General features: G+C 42.7%; 2 protein-coding genes across 3 annotated transcripts; one reads left to right on the top strand and one right to left on the bottom strand.

The window, feature by feature from the left end:
- Positions 1 to 54: 54 nt before the first annotated feature.
- si:ch211-145b13.6 (GPI-linked NAD(P)(+)--arginine ADP-ribosyltransferase 1) lies at positions 55 to 6,139 on the bottom strand. Of its 2 annotated transcripts, none has more exons than XM_061829437.1 (5): positions 5,961 to 6,139; positions 5,467 to 5,659; positions 5,245 to 5,317; positions 539 to 1,218; positions 55 to 370 (listed from the first exon to the last, which is right to left on the bottom strand). In XM_061829437.1, exons 3-5 carry the CDS (start codon positions 5,296 to 5,298, stop codon positions 274 to 276), a joined length of 831 nt encoding a protein of 276 aa, XP_061685421.1. In that variant the 5' UTR covers positions 5,299 to 5,317; positions 5,467 to 5,659; positions 5,961 to 6,139; the 3' UTR covers positions 55 to 273. The 2 variants fall into 2 exon arrangements, with proteins under 2 accessions (XP_061685421.1, XP_061685420.1); XM_061829436.1 differs by having other exon boundaries at positions 5,467 to 5,579.
- Positions 6,140 to 6,918: 779 nt separating this feature from the next.
- primpol (primase and polymerase (DNA-directed)) lies at positions 6,919 to 15,972 on the top strand. Its single transcript, XM_061829435.1, has 13 exons — positions 6,919 to 7,114; positions 7,884 to 8,114; positions 8,195 to 8,289; positions 9,106 to 9,244; positions 10,459 to 10,606; positions 10,693 to 10,845; positions 12,124 to 12,286; positions 12,364 to 12,461; positions 12,542 to 12,628; positions 14,175 to 14,283; positions 14,365 to 14,441; positions 14,522 to 14,568; positions 15,748 to 15,972. Exons 2-13 carry the CDS (start codon positions 7,929 to 7,931, stop codon positions 15,967 to 15,969), a joined length of 1,524 nt encoding a protein of 507 aa, XP_061685419.1. The 5' UTR covers positions 6,919 to 7,114; positions 7,884 to 7,928; the 3' UTR covers positions 15,970 to 15,972.
- The last annotated feature ends 65 nt before the right edge of the window (positions 15,973 to 16,037 follow it).

Raw genomic sequence — 16,037 nt, 5'->3', positions numbered from 1 at the left:
AATTAAAACCTAGCATTATTTTTGGGAAGGCGAATTGATATGAAATCCTAGAAATCATCACACAGACCCTTAGTAATCAACACCTTTATTCAACACGGAATGTCAGTCACATGTATGCATTCGCTTATTTACGACAAATGGTAGGCACACATTTTCAAGCAAGGAAACAATCACATTGTCGCACATCTTTTCATTCTCAAATGCGAAGAGCGATTCGACGGGACCGTTTCATGAGGTCGCGACGACGGCTGGAACGCGTCGAAGGGGCCGCGTTCACGAGCGAAGACGCCGACGGCCGAGCGTCTCAAGTAGGAAAAACCACACGGGCGCCGTCAGCGTGAGCCACCAGGGGGCGCTGACTGCCGCCGCCCTGCAAACACAAAAGAGAGGGAACACGTGGTGCAATTACAAGGGGGCGCCTCAAATCCGCTTTCCCTATTGTATTAGCTCCCCCACAAGGGCAGGTCCGCAACTCTGAAAATATGAACTGAATGCTACAAAAAAATGTATCTAGGGTGTATTTATCCTCCAGTCTTACCGTGACGTAGCGTAGCAGTCGTGATTAGCCTTCAGCTGCGAGTGTTTCAGAATGATCTCGGTGTAGTCGCCGTCTTGTCCTTGCCTGACGTCCTCCACCGTGAACTCCTCGGAGGGGGACAAGATGGCGACGTCCTCCGTGACGCCGCAGAAGCCGTCCAGAAGGATGTAGAAGCACGTGGTGATGTTGAAATAAACGCCGCCCTCCACGTCCTCCTTTATAGACAAGTCCGACTGCACCGTGGTGAACCGGCCGAATCTCACCCCGGCGCCCTTTTCCGCTTCGTAATGAGTCTCGGAGACTCTGTAAACGTTCTTACACATCTTCGGCTTCATCAAGTTCACGGCGTCCGCGAGCAGGAAGTGCAGGGACTTGTAGTGGAAGTGGTCCTCGTAGGTGCTGGCGTTGGTTCCCGTGGTCTCCACCTCGTCGTTGAAGGCCTTCTTGAAGCCAGGATTGCCGTTAGCGTAGGCCAAGAGAGCGGCGGTGTGTTCTTTCGTCCCGCCCGGGATCAGCGTGGTACATTTGTCGCTCCAAGCTGCCTGGAAATCAGCGTCTTGGCTCAGCTCTCGTTTCAGCACGTCACTGCGGATTAATTTCGCCATGGTCTCTTCCCGGCAGCCCTGGTACAAGCTGTCCACGGCGTTCGGGGCCTTATCCAGTCGTTTAGCGGCACTCACCTTGCAGGGAAAGTGAAAAGAAGGGCATGTTATGTGGATCAGCTGGTAAAGCGCTCGCCTCACACTTCTGAGGACCCGGGTTAGATCCAGGCCCCGCCTCTGTGGAGTTTGCATGTTCTCCCCGTGCCTGCGTGGGTTTTCTCCGGGCACTCCGGTTTCCTCCCACATCCCAAAAACATGCTAAATTAATTGGACGCCATAAATTGCCCCGAGGTGTGATTGTGAGTGCGGCTGTTTGTCTCGATGTTCCCTGCGATTGGCTGGCGACCAGTTCAGAGTGGACCCCGCCTCCTGCCCTTTGACAGCTGGGATAGGCTCCAGCACTCCCCGCGACCCTCGTGAGGATAAGCGGCAAAGAAAATGGATGGATGGAAAGCATGAAACAGGTGATGCAGCTCGATTTAATGCTGCACTACTTTTCATTGTGCTGCTCCTTCCTCGGCCACTAGAGGCAGTACTGTGTAATGCAGTCACAAATGAAGAAGAACAGACTTCTTCTAGTCCTACCAATGACGTAGAATTAAAAATTGGACTGGGTCCCTTTTACGTGGTAATTCAGCTTCAACTTCCGGTCAGGGCAAAACATGGCTTTGGGGACTATTTCACGTGAAAATTGACATCCTTTGACATCGTTAGAATCGTACATTGCGAAAGATAATATTGGAATACGTTAGGTTTAGCTTTTTTGTTGCGCTGTTGGCTGTCAAAACCATGGAGGTGGTCACTTTTCACCGGTAAGTGTTTTTCCATCTTAACCTTTGTAATGAATTATTATATATTTATCGCATCATTTTCCATAACAATATGCATATGTTCACCATATATTTGCCCTTACCACAAGTAAGAGCCTGTTGACCATGGTGGAACCAATGATAGATGCAGAGTACGCAGTCCAGTTTTTATTCTTCGTCATTGAGTCCTACTCAGTAAATTGCTGTCGTATGAGACATTTTTCATAGAGGGTAAAAAAAAAAAAAATGTTATCCCTCTGCATTTGCTTTCAAATATTGACTGCTTAAAAGGTTGAAAACTGGGACTATCGAAGCTAACCGTTGCCATTTCAGTGTGATTTTCCATTTTTTATCAACTTAAGTGTGTAAGAGCCGAAATATAATTTCTGTTCCTTAAATATTTCAGTCAGAATAATGAGGTAAAGAATTTCAGCTAAGTTTGAAGGTCAAGTGTCATCCATGTAAACATTCTAAAATAGCTATTGTAATCAAAAATACATATAACATTCACTTCAATGTCCATACGAAAAAATAAATATGAGCCATCCATACGCAAAGATGCGGAAGTCTCATTCGACACTCAAGTGGTCGCCATATTGGCTGCATCTTCTGTCCGTGATGTCACTCTGGACATTCGCCACTGGACATTCCCCTACTGTGGGAGACGGACAACAGAGATATTCGGATTATTCCGACGCCCCTTCTGACACGGAAGCTCTTTAGGGAAGAAGAGAACATCTCACAACAGAGTGAAGTGACCGCGGCAATATTACCCCATCGTTTCGAAGCATATTTAGATGATATATGGATCACGGCCAAACCGCATGCGGCCAAACTGCCTCCCCATCCGATCCACCTCCGCGCGGCGGTGATAAAAACTTCCCGCCCGCGAGTGACCACGAAGCCGCGGCCAAACCGCCTCCTTGTCTGATCCACTTTCACGCGGCGGTGATAAAAACAACCCCGCCCGTGACTGACGTCGACGCCGCGGCCAAACCGCTTCCCCGTCCGATCTACCTCCGCACGGCTGTGATAAAAACAACCCCGCCCGCAACGAGCCACCCCCGGCCCAGCTCAGCACCACAATAAGCCTCCGCAGCTCGGCGCTGAAATGAGCCACCCCGGCTGAAGCCGTAGTCAGCGCCGACGGGTACATCGATACATTTAGCACCCCTGACTTGGGTGCCTTGACGCCCCCCCCCCCCAAACTATTGTTTTGTTTTTTTTAGTAGTTGTATACACACCTACCTCTCATTTGGAAACCCCGAAGCTCTCGTCCTTTTCACCCGTGCAATCCATTTGTCAGGATGAACCGGGTGATTTTGAAAAGTATGAAGAATGAATCCATCTTCCTGAGTATTTCGAGCAATATCCAGCAATACAACGAGCCGGCATTTTGGCTAACACGAAGGAACAATGAGCTACCTTCCCGCGGGTAAAACTAGTACAAACAGACGAGACCGCTTGAGTACGCTACTGCCCTGTACGTCACTTCCTTCTTGTTCTCGAAGAAAAAACATCGCTAGGATTTTCATGGCGGGAGTTACAAAAAGCCATAGACATCAAAATCATATTTTGTGGTGAAAAAACGGATGGATCCATTCCAGCTGCCGTTTTTTGTTTTCATTAATAACATACTAAAAATCATGTATTTCATGACAGTGGCCCTTTAATTATGTGATATTGTCTATTCACAAATTGTTATTATATGTATGCTGTGGATGATGAGTATATTACATTCTGCTACATCGTTGATACGTTGTCATGACGTAATGAACCGGAAGAAGAGTAAAGGTTAGACGGAAAGTTGGGCGAAATTGTTTTTTGTCCATCATCATCCGCAATCCTCATCATTTTCTTTCCATGTTTGTTCATTAATCTGGATTTGCCGCGCCCGTTCGATGTGGAAACAGTTTTATTTATTTCATTCTTGCCGTTTAAATGCAAGTAAACTGTTTTCTTCTCATGTCATGGATTACTTTTGTTTCCCCTTTTTTTATGTAAGTAAAGAAGAAATGATGCGTCAGGATTAGCTCAATTTGGAAACCACAAAGTGAGTCATTTCAAGGGCAACATATTTTGGTTGTTTTTAATCCACGATGGTGTAATTCTCTTGGTTTGATGTTTTGTTTGACAGTGAACTTCAATTGGGAGTGCCCAAAAAAATTTTTTTTTTTTGAAAAGGTTCAGATTTTATCAAACAGTTGCATAATGTCAATTGAGTTAGCAGCAATCGTACGGCGCTAGTATCTCAAGTCAAAGCGAGCAACTGGCTGAATGATAAGCGAAAACCCCGTCATTAAGGTCACTTGTATCTCAGGGCGCGACTTTCATAAATACCGGAGAAAAAAACTCATGTTCCGGGAATGTTATGGCAATTTTGTAATATTACCAGATAAATCTCATTGTTAAGCACCTCGGAAAATGGATGCATGGATGTTTTATGTGAATGAAGTTTTAATACCCAAAAAGCCTGTTTTACAAGATTCAAATGATTTTTTTAATCACAATAAATACAGTAAATCATTGTTACAAAACCGTAATGTACCACTGTTGAAAGTGATTTTCATTTTCAAAGCGCTCTGGCGTGTAACATTATAACATGTCTTAATGTGGGCGGAACGGTGGGCTCAGCTGGTAAAGCAGTTCTGAGGACCCGGGTTCGATTCCGGCCCCCGCCTGTGTGAAGTTTGCATGTTGCGTGGGTTTCCTCCGGGCACTTCGGTTTCCACCCACATCCCAAAAACATGCAACATTAATTCGACACTCTAAATTTGTGATTGTGAGTGCAGCTGTTTGTCTCTATGTGCCCTGCGATTGGCTGGCAACCAGTTCAGGGCGTACCCGGGCTCGACTCCAGCACTCCCGTGGCCCTTGTGAGGATAAGTGGCAAAGAAAAAGGATGGATGGATGGATGTCTTACTGTGTTGACAATTAAGTCAGAATATTGTCAAAAAATTCAGAAGGTCCCACACATAGATATCTGGACTTTTTGTGCATTTATTGTGCCTATATTGTACCTCTACCGAATTTGCATCATATTCTTTCAAGTTCATAATTTATGTCACGTATTTATTTTCATGTATTAACAGAATAGTTACATCTGTATGCTTTTAACAGACAATATACACTTTCAAGTGGATTTGAGTTTAGTAGCAGAGCTCTTTGGTGTACTAGTGGACTTGTTCCGTCACGACTAAAAATGTTTTGGCTGAAGTCCACAGCGCAGTTTGGAAACTCTTCACTTGCTATGTGAGAATGTCGGCCCATTTGGGCCTGATCGCTTGCAACTTACCGTGCAGTAGAGCAGGGTAAAGACCACCAGAAATTCTTTCTTCATGTCCGCCATTGTCTCTTATTTTTAGTATCTGCATAAAAAAAAAGAAAAAGTTATCATTGTTTTTTTTTTTTTTTTTTTTTCATCATCAGCTGAATTTTTAGTTTTTATTCAAATCGACCCCCTGATCTCGTCTCTTGGGTGTCACCACGCCGATCACCTCAGCTCGCGTGCACTTACCGCGCGGATGGTCAGAAATGCGCAAAGTGGATTTCGGTGTGAACATTAAGGTGTTGGAGTAAAGAAATCAAGTCCATGTATAGAGAAGTCACAGTGGAGAGTGGGAGGGGTTTCTGCAAAAAAAAAAAAAAAAACATTCGTGGGAAGTGGAAAAAAAAAAATTATCACCCCGAGGCAACTCCTTTTTCCTTTCCTGTGGAAGGAAATAACAAGCCGTTAGGCGCGTTTACATCTCTTTTGTCAAAGCTACCGGTTTGCGTCGCCAATGGCAACCAATACTTAAGTTTGACAATAAAATACTGCATATTCCAAAGTAGCAGTTTCCATTTTACTGTCGCCCTTCCGGAGCTTTGCATCAATATCTATAACTCAATTTTCTATCGGGCTCTTGAAAGAAATATTTAGGCTGGCCACATTTGTGTGACTGTCTATACATTTATTAGCAGTCTATGCAATAAAGAGAAGCAGTTTAAACTGTTGACTGTGACACTCACCTGATGAGATGAGATCATCTTTTTTTTTATTATTATTATTATTCCCTGGCGTTTCCCATGAGATGAAACCGGACAGCGGCACAATTCCTCCTTTTACGAGCTTTCGTCTCCTGACCTCCAGTGCACTTCCTTCCTCCCTTGCTACCACAGCACCGCGCGGGCCTGCTGATCTTCACATTTTGAGCACTTCAACGCTGAACTTGTCGTTTTGAGTGGGAGGAGCGGATGACCTGACAATATCCCACCGCCTGCAGATGCAAGCACTGGGTGGCGAAACCTTTATGGACAAATTTACAACATTTCATCGATAATCTATTTTTTTAATTTTAATTTTTAAAAATATTTTTCATTACTATTTTTCATTATTTTTGTTAATTATTTTGTATTATATATATAATATTATATAATATTTATATATGTTACTTTATTTATTTTCAGTTTTATTATTCTTTTATTTCATCCACTTTTTAAAAATTTTATATACTGCAGGTTTTTTTCCACATTTTCTATTCTACATCTACGTTTTTTTTTGTTATTTTATAGTCTAATTTATATTATTCATGTTTTTGATTAATTTTGAGTGTTTTTCAAGTGTTTTAAAATCTTGTGTCATAAATAAAACAATAGCTGTTTTTGGGGTTATTTTTTAGTTTGGTTTTATTTAGTAAAAATAACAATTTAGAGACTATTCTCCTCAAATACTTTTCACATTTATTACAATTAGATTACAGGTTCCGTTTCATTTAAATATCCAACTTTTACATTTTTAAAAACAAATAATTCCATTATTTTATTTTCTTAATTCAATTGCTTTAAAATTATATTCGTTTTTAGTTTTTTGAAATTTTACCGTCTATGTTAATAAATTATGACTAAATTATAATTATTATTATTATTGCAGAGGTTTTGCTGTTATTTTGTAGGAATACACTTATTTTTGAAGGCTTTACTCGGAAAAGGAGGACCCATTTCCGATTCCTGACGCGCCGAAATCGAACTCAAAAATGGCCGGCGTTTGTTGACATATTGTCGATTTTCCGGGTTTCTCCTCAAAACTGTCGCAGCTCTTCAAACAAATTCGAATAATTTGACACTCGCGCAGGTCTTCACAGCATTTTTCAACTATCAGACTGTCAAGCGGACCAAATTTACGGGTACGTTTTCTTGACTCGATAAGCATTTAGTACATAGACAAGAACAAGCATACAGTATTAAGCTACATTGCTGTACTTCTAAGTTAGTAAGTTTGTTCTTAAATGTAAAAGGTCAGCGTAGTTTTGTTATTCGTTACTGCTATTGCCCTTAAAGGTTTATATTCGGACGCCTTTTTCTTAAATGTGAAGTTCCTCATATACTCGTCATTGAGTTATGATTATAGTAATTGTCACACTACAACACTGTTAGTACATCTCATACTGTATTTTATAATTCATTAATTTTGCTTTGATTATATTGTCAAACTATTTGCCTTTGGAATCATGCTCAGTTTGACATTGCCAGGTTTTCATATAAGTGTACTGTATGTTTATGGTTGTGCAAGTAAATTGCTGGTTTTTCGACCTATTTTGCTTACATCAGCAATCACCAAAAAGTACACACACAAGAATTACGCAATGCAGTGTTTTTACACACTAAATATTTGTCTTTGTTAAAAATGTGTCATTGGAATGATGATTGAACTTCCCCAGGGGAATAATTAGAATAAGCGATGTATCAATCGAAAAAAGCTAAACTCGGATTCAAAACCTTTGTTTCGTCTTTCTGTGGCAAATGGTCTATGTTGGAGGGGGAACACTCAATCTATGTTATTGTATTTGTCGATTGTAAAATACAATAACATGGGTGAAAGTAAACAAAAAAATGGGGGTTTGTCATGGCAAATGTTTTGAGATTCTGGACGGTATTGTCGCTTGTCACCACCAGATTCCCTCCTGCGGCCGCGAGACGAGCAGAGATGTACAAATAAATATGTCAGCGAGGATGAAAAAGTGGCGCGAGCGTCTGAAGAAGGTGGAGCAGCTGGCCGAGGCCTTGCACCGCAGTCCCGTGATCCCTCGCTACAGGCCTCGACTTTGGCCCCGCCAGCCTTCGTCCGTCTGGAGGCTCTTCCCTCGCCAGAGTACGGCGATCGGGTTCGCTCACACGTGCAAGGAGGTGCGGTACATAATCGGCACGTTGATCTTGTCCGCCTTAAACCGTCTTGAGATTTGCTATTTTTTTCATTCCCTCCTCAGCCCGTGCATGTGTTTGCGCTGGAAAAAGAGAAGGCTCCCCAGGGTCAGAGGATATTCCTGGTGACCAGTTACAGTGAACTGTGGCACTACTACAGGTAAAAGATGCGCTTTCATCGCACTGCATATACACTTCTTCTCAACAAATTTCAACATGGTTCATTTCCAGTTCCTCATTTAAGAAAATGGGGGTTATTATTAAGATTAAATAAACACGTACAATTACTCTTTATTTATTCTAACCACCGTAATTTCCAGCCTATAAACTTTTTTTCACACGTTGTCAACCCTGCGGTTTATGCGGTGATGCGGATAATTTGTGCATTTTTTTTCTCATGGCCGCAAGGGGGGCACTCGAGCAGAAAAGGTAAGAGTGAGACCAGTGGAATGTATGTGTCGAGGAAGTGACTTTTACCCATCCTGTTTTGTTAGCGCTGCGCTAGCGTTAGCGTTGTGCTAGCGTGTTGCTGCTGTGTTACTGCCGTGTCCCAGTGATTTTTACCGATGTTTTCTTTTTTTTTTTTTTTTTTTTTACGGGCCCCGTTAGTGCCGCGCTAGCGTTAGCACCGCGCTAGCACGTTTCTGCTGTGCTACTGCCACATCTCAGTGATTTAGGCTCTGTTAGTGCTGTGCTACTGTGTAGCTGCGTGGCCGTTTTTTTTTTTTTTTTTTACAGACCTGTTCGTGTTGTTGCTCTGTTAAGCTAAGCTAAGGTATCAAAACTTTGAAGACTCTTTCTGTGTACCATCTTTTTTCTTTGTGGGTTTCAATGTGGGCACTTGCGGCTTTTACACAGGTGCGGCCTATGTGTGTAGCAAATAGTATTTCCCTCATAAATGTACTGCGTGAGGCTTATAGTCAGGTGGGCTCTGTAGGCTGGAAATTACGGTATTTTTGTAATATTTCCCCCTCAGGACCTACCCGAAGTCCTTGATGCACTGCTACGAGGTGATACCAGAGGGCGCTGTTTGCAAGCTGTACTTTGACTTGGAGTTCCACAAGCCGTCAAACAGAGAGGCCGATGGGAAAAAGATGGTGTCCACGTTGATCCAGGTTAGCGATTTCTAATAATAATTATAAAGATAAATTCATACTTATACAGGTGAGTCTCAATAAATTAGAACATTGTTGAGAAAGTCTTTGATTTCAATTCTATAAGTGAGATTCCCAGATGTCAACATAGATTCCTAATTTACATCCATTTTCTGAGCCGCTTATCCTTACAAGGGTCACGGGGACTGCTCGAACCTTTCCCAGCTGTCAACAGGGAGGAGGCGGTGTACACCCTGAACTGGTTGCCAGCCAATCGCAGGGCACGTCGAGACAGACAACAGTCGCACTCACAATCACACCTAGGGGCAATTTAGAGTTGCCAATTAATTCATGTTTTTGGGATGTGGGAGGAAACCGGAGTGCCCGGAAAAAAAGAATGAGGTTGATGCTCAACCAGTCTCCGACGTAATTTCTATACACTACAGCCTCGGTTCTCGACGACAATCCGTTCCAGAAGGAATTTGTTCGAAAACCGAATCGATACTTCCCGCGTCTACGTACAGAGGCTGCGTTATACACAACAACAACGCACGTCGTGGGTCAGCTGGTCAGGTCGCGCGGGTTATGTTATTTCCGCGTTTTTTCGCGGTGTGTTCGAATTCACAATGACAATGCGCATCGTGGGTCAGGTGATCGGGCCGCGCATGTTATGTTATTTCCAGATTTTGTCCCAGGCGTTCGCGTACCGATTTTCGTTCGAAAACAGAAGCAAAAAAAATCGCGAAATTTTCATTCGAAAACCGATTTCTTCGAGAACGGAGACGATCGAGAACCGAGTATTCACTGTATTTAAAATGATTTTGATTGCTGCTCATGTAATTCTCCTTTTTTTGTGAGATATATTTTCCAAAATTCTGGAAAAAAAAAGATAAATCATGAAATATTACTGTACTATTACATTACTATAATAACGGTTTCACTTTTGGTTTTGTAGCGTTATTTATTGAGATGCCCCAGTGTTTTGTTTCCTTCTACTTTCTATACATCTTCCTTTTAGTCCATTTATCCTGAGGCATTGTTTTTTTTTTCTTAATTTTTTTTTTTTTTAAATCAGGAAAATTACCTTTTTTTGTATACGCGCACAAATCTGCCACACTTGGGCCACCTGCAAAGCGGTCCGATGCAACATGTCAACAATTCTGCCCACACATATCTACGTAATCTATTGTTTTTATTTAATAGCTAAAGATGTGCTTGTGTTTCTATGTTGACAGTATGTTTGCCAAAAGCTGAAGGAAGTTTATGAGGTGGAATGCTCCGCAACAAACATCCTCAATCTGGACTCCAGCACCGATGACAAGTTCAGCCAGCACCTCATATTCAACCTCCAAAACGCGGCTTTCAAAGACAACGTTCACGTCGGTGCGTTTGGCTGCCGTGCGGTACACTGGCACACGTCACGGGCCGTATGCAATATCAATGAAAAATCATTTTGTTGTTGACTTCAGGTGCCTTTATTCATGCTATTCTTCAACCCGTCCTGGATGGACGCGATGAAGGAGGAAGTACGCAGACCAAAAGACAGAAGCACGACGAGACTGACCTCAATTTCGTTCACGTAAAGAGCAAGGAGGGCCACCGGGTTCTTTTTGTTGATCTCGGTAAGTCAGGATGTTTTGTCTCTTATTCTTTGTGTAGTCGTGTGTGTGTGTGTGTGTGTGTGTGTTCATACACAACTTCCAGGGGGGCGAGTCACCCCCACCGAAGAGATTTGACACAGTAGTTGATAGTTTTGCATTGCTTTTTTCTTATGAACTTTAATAATGCTCTGTTCCATTAGCATTTCTGCATTTGTGTTTTGTTTCAAAGTTTTCGTTAACCTGAGTTACGGGTTACTTTTTGTATGTTGTTTTTTTTTTATATTAGTATTTAAACTGTACATGTATCTGTATCATGCAGTTTATTATCAGGAAAAGCTAAAAAAAAAAAGCTTTAAAAAGCCTATTTTTTTAGGCTTGGAACGTATTATTTCTTTTTACATTAATTGTAATGGAAAATATCGATTCGGTTGTTGAACTATTCACTTCTCGAACCGCGTTCTGGAACGGATTGTGGTCGAGAACCGAGGTTGTACTGTATATACTTTGCCACGAGAGGCAGTTGTATACCATAATTTCCAGCCTATTAGCCGTGACTTTCAACCCTGCGGTTTATGCAGTGATGCGGTTAATTTGTGCATTTTTGCTAACGGCCGCAAGGGGGCACTCGACCGGAAAAGGTAAGAGTGAGAGCTAATATATGTGCCGAGGAAGTGACTTTTACCGGTCCGGCCCTGTTAGCGCTGCACTATCGTGTTACTGCCGTGTCCCTGTGATTTTTACCAGTATGTTTTTTTTTTTTTTTTTTTTTTTTTAACCCGCCCTGTCAGTGCGGCGGCGCTAGCGTTAAACTCTCTGTGTACCGTCTTTCTTTGTAAATATCTCATGTTTCAATGTGGGCACTTGCGGCTTTTACACGGCTGCGGCCTATGTATGTACTTCCTTTACAAATGTACTGGGTGAGGCTTATAACCAGGTGCGCTCTGTGAACCGGGGATTACGGTATATGCATACATACAGAAAAAAGTCAATCACTTTGTTCAAGATGTCAGTAATAATAGTTGCTTTTGTAGAGGATAAAGAATATATTTCCATTAACACCAGCAACATAGATGCTAGTTTTGTTAGGCAGATTGCATTTTGTGTTAGCATTGAGCTAGCAGACTTGCATCAAGACAGAGTTTTGAGGTCTGGTCAAGCATCACATGCGATTGTCCTTGTTTTCTGTTTAGTGTTCCTGCAAACATCAAGTGGGAGAACTGTTCACTCTCTGTTTCCTTTTACGAGGTTCGCGACCACCACCAAGAACATTCTTGCCTTTCTTTCAATGACCCCCAACAGGAGTCTACACCAAGAACCGAAATTTCCGTCTTTACAAGTCATCCAAGGTCGGGAAGAACGCTGCCTTCTCCTTAGCGGACGACGACAAGTTCATCTCCCAACCCAACAAGGGCGTCTCTACGGAGGAAAGTGTGTTCCTCGCGTCTTTGGTGTGCAACGTGAGGTACGTTGGAACCAATTTACCATGATGCAACTCAACCACAACGTTTGACAACATTTGTTACTCCCGTATCCGATCAGCTTCACCGGCCAGAGAATTCTGACGTGGGAAGTCAGAGACGCTGAGGCTGTTCGGACCACCAGGGGTCAGAGCCAGCGGGGCTTACCATCCGACGCAGGCGAGGACGCAGGAGTCATCCTGTTGGGTCACAATGTTCTTGTTTCAACCACGCAAAACGGTCCGTTTTCATTTCGACAGGCTCACGCTCCGGCTGCCTGACGTCCCCTCACCGAGAAGTGGACGACTTTGTGTTAACGGTGGTGAGGAAGGACGCCATACAAGGAAGTAAGTGTTGTGATCATGTCGATAATTAGTAGATGCAGAATACGGTCAGTGCTCTTGTTTTGACTGTCAAACTGGTTGAATAAGCGCGATAACAGAGATTGCGCAAATATTTATATATATATATATATATAATTTTTGGTGAACCACACACCACTCTCTTGACTGCTCAGTACAATATGATAGTATTAGTATAGTATTATTGCACTTCTTTTTCATCTTTTTCCATCTCAGCCTATCTCTTGCATCTTCCTCTCTTAACACCCACTGTCCTCATGTCCTCCCTCACAACATCCATCAGCCTTTTCTTTGGTCTCCCTCTCGCTCTTTAGCCTGGCAGCTCCATCCTTTTTTCCACTTTTCTGTCACATAACATACCAGAAACCTTCCGCCAACTGTTCCACCCCGCTTGGACATGTTTCTTCACTTCCTTCCCACTCTCACCACTGCTGTGTATTGTTGACCCCACGTATTTGAGGTCGTCCACCCTCGCTATCTCTTCTCCTTGGAGCCTCACTCTTCCTCCTCCGCCCCTCTCATTCATGCACATGTATTCTGTTTTACTTCGGCTAATCTTCATTCCTCTCCTTTCCAGCGCGTGCCTCTTATGCAGATGACACACAGTTATATTTAGCAGTGTTTCCAGATAACTACAGTTATCATGGTCCAAGGGGATTCCTGTCTAACCTCATCTGTCAGCATATCCATTACTACCGCAAGCAGGAAGGGACTCAGCGCGGATCCCTGATGCAGTCCCACCTCCAACTTCAATTCTTCTGACACACCTACGGCACATCTCCCCGCTATTCTGCAGCCCTCATACATGTTCTGTACTATTCTAACATATTTCTCCGTCACGCCAGACTTGCGCATCCAATTCCACAGTTCCTCTCGTGGTACTCTGTCATAGGCTTTCTGACGGTCTACAAAGACACAATGTCGCTCCTTCTGAATAGTATTACTGCACAAGCAATATAATTCACATTTCAAAATTAGCAACATTTTATTTCTAATGAGAATACTATACAGGTTTTTCTTCATGAGTATTAAACGACTGACATCCCAGGGACATGCCGTCAGAAAAGTTCAATGCAACTGATCTGGACTACTGCAGGCGGTGATTCTTTTACATACCACTCGAGGGAGCCAATGCCCCTCGTAACGCCTTCAGTCCTTGTTTTGCATTACATCACTGATTCAACTTAAAGGTCAAAAAAATGTGGAAAAAAATAATCTGAGTAGTTCAATTTAAACAGTAAAAGTCATATGACTATAGATTTTTTTTTAATCATTTGATAAGTGTGGCTTACAAGACGGTAACACCATCAAATTCTCCATCTCAGAAAAAATAGTAATATCTCACAAGAAAAATAAAAATGGATTTTAATATAGAAATCGACCCTCTAAAAAGGCTCCCATGTGTTTAATGAGCCACTATCGTATTATTTAAACTTTATGAATTGAGCGATTGAAATGAAATCTTTTTTGAGAAGCACCTGTACTAACGGTACTGTTTTATACATGCGTGACCCATCGACCATCTTCACAGGCATCAGACGGTGGAACTACTTTGCCGTCGAGCAGCTGCTGGTCTACGACATCGCCAACTACCGCTGGTGTGCCAACGTGGGCCGCTTTCACAAAAGCAACAATATCATGTACGTTGACGTGGGAAGATCCCCGTGAGCTGCCGCCGCCCCCGCCGCTCGCTTTGACGTGAGTCTGCTCCTCGTGCGCAGGATCGTGGTGGATCTCAAAGAGGAGGTGTGGTACCAGAAGTGTCACGATCCCGAATGCCGGAACTTCAGATCCTTAAGTAGACGCTTTATTCAGTCATGAATAAATGAGCATGGATTGCGGTATGATTGTAATTTTTGGGGGGGGGGGGTTTTGCAGGTTACCCACTGCCGCAGGAGATCTGCATCACCTACATTATGATGCTCGTCAGTATTTTTCTTTTTCATTTCTGCATCAAATGATTCCTGTCGCCTTTCATTATTATTAAAAACAGACCGTCAACTGGTAATTGTAAAATAATAACATCATAGAAATTATTTATATACTGTAGTATTCAAAATTAAAGTTTTTTTTTAAAAACTTTATACTGTAAATTTATATTTAAAGCCACTTCCAGTTATCAAACAAAACAGAAAACAAATGTTTATTAAAACAACCAAAACACGTTGCCTTATAACAGCCTGCGCTAGCTTCTTGCTAACATGCATGTCATGGAAAATTCCATTGGCAGGATACCTTTGTCCTCTGCAAATCTTTCTTCCACAACCAATGACAGAATTAAAAACTAGACTGCGCACTCCGCATCCAACATGGGCTCCGCCATGGTCAACGGGCTCTGACTTCCGGTCAAGGCAAAAAGCATGGTAAAAAATACACACATTATAATGGAAAATGATGCAATAAATCTTCCGTAGAGACATGAATATAATCTAAACATTTGCAGCATGCCCATGAAGGTTTAAAAGATACATTGACACATGTATTGATAATATTGTAATGATATATTTTCTACATTCATAATTATGATAATTAATTGTGAAGGTTAAACTGAAACACATTTACCGGTAAAAAGTTACTTCTTTGTGACCGCCTGCACGGTTTTGACAGCTATCAGCGCTACAAGAATTAACCATATTGACACCAAAAAAGCTAAACCTAAGATATTCCAATATTATGTTTCACAATGTACAATTTTAACGATGTCAAAGGACGTCAATTTTCACGTGAAATAGTACCCAAAGCAATGTTTTGCCCTGACCGGAAGTTGAAGCTGAATTACCACTTTGAAAGGGGTCTGTGCGCAGTCCAGTTTTTATTCTTTGTCGTCGTCCACAACGTACTGAACCACAATAGAAGGAGGAGGCGGCGTCTATTCTTTGTTTGTGTTTGCATGACTTTTATTCAGTACCGCCTCCCGGTGGCCAAGGTGGGGGCACCAGAAGGAGCACCACAATGAATTAAATTGCGGAATTAAATTACAATGGACAAGCTGTTTATTTCTTTACCTTCTACATGTTATTTATTGGTTCTCTTACTCGAGAAAAATATTATGAAATGTAAATTTAACTGTATTTCTCACCATTTTGTTCTGTTGCCCCCGACAGGACGACGAAGACCAAGCGTACACGATGGATGAGGCGGGCAACATCGAACCCGGCCGGGCACCAAAGACGGCACCCGGGGATCAAGAGTCGGGCGACGCATGGGGGGGGGGCGCCGAGGAAGACCGGGAATTCTCGGACTGCCTCGACGACTTTGAGCTGAACGGCGGCGAAATCCCCGATGAGGTGCTGCTCGGCTGCGTGGAAGATTTCCAACGGCAGTAAAAAGGTGACGCGAGTTCTAGAGACGTTCCTCAAATGCGCTTTATTGAACTGTCAAGTCTCGTTTGTAG

Source organism: Syngnathoides biaculeatus, chromosome 9, assembly GCF_019802595.1.
Source record: "Syngnathoides biaculeatus isolate LvHL_M chromosome 9, ASM1980259v1, whole genome shotgun sequence".
In the NCBI taxonomy this organism is placed as follows: domain Eukaryota; kingdom Metazoa; phylum Chordata; class Actinopteri; order Syngnathiformes; family Syngnathidae; genus Syngnathoides; species Syngnathoides biaculeatus.
Note: the sequence above shows the minus strand (reverse complement) of the source record. Positions and strands in the feature narration are given on the sequence as shown.

Coding starts and splice junctions, on each gene's coding strand:
- primpol (XM_061829435.1), top strand. CDS start 7,929: ATGTCAGCGAGGATGAAAAAGTGGCGCGAGCGTCTGAAGAAGGTGGAG. Junction 8,290..9,105: donor GAACTGTGGCACTACTACAG/GTAAAAGATGCG, acceptor TTTCCCCCTCAG/GACCTACCCGAAGTCCTTGA. Junction 12,287..12,363: donor TCTTTGGTGTGCAACGTGAG/GTACGTTGGAAC, acceptor GTATCCGATCAG/CTTCACCGGCCAGAGAATTC.
- si:ch211-145b13.6 (XM_061829437.1), bottom strand. CDS start 5,298: ATGGCGGACATGAAGAAAGAATTTCTGGTGGTCTTTACCCTGCTCTAC. Junction 1,219..5,244: donor TTACCCTGCTCTACTGCACG/GTAAGTTGCAAG, acceptor TTTCCCTGCAAG/GTGAGTGCCGCTAAACGACT. Junction 371..538: donor GACTGCTACGCTACGTCACG/GTAAGACTGGAG, acceptor TTGTGTTTGCAG/GGCGGCGGCAGTCAGCGCCC.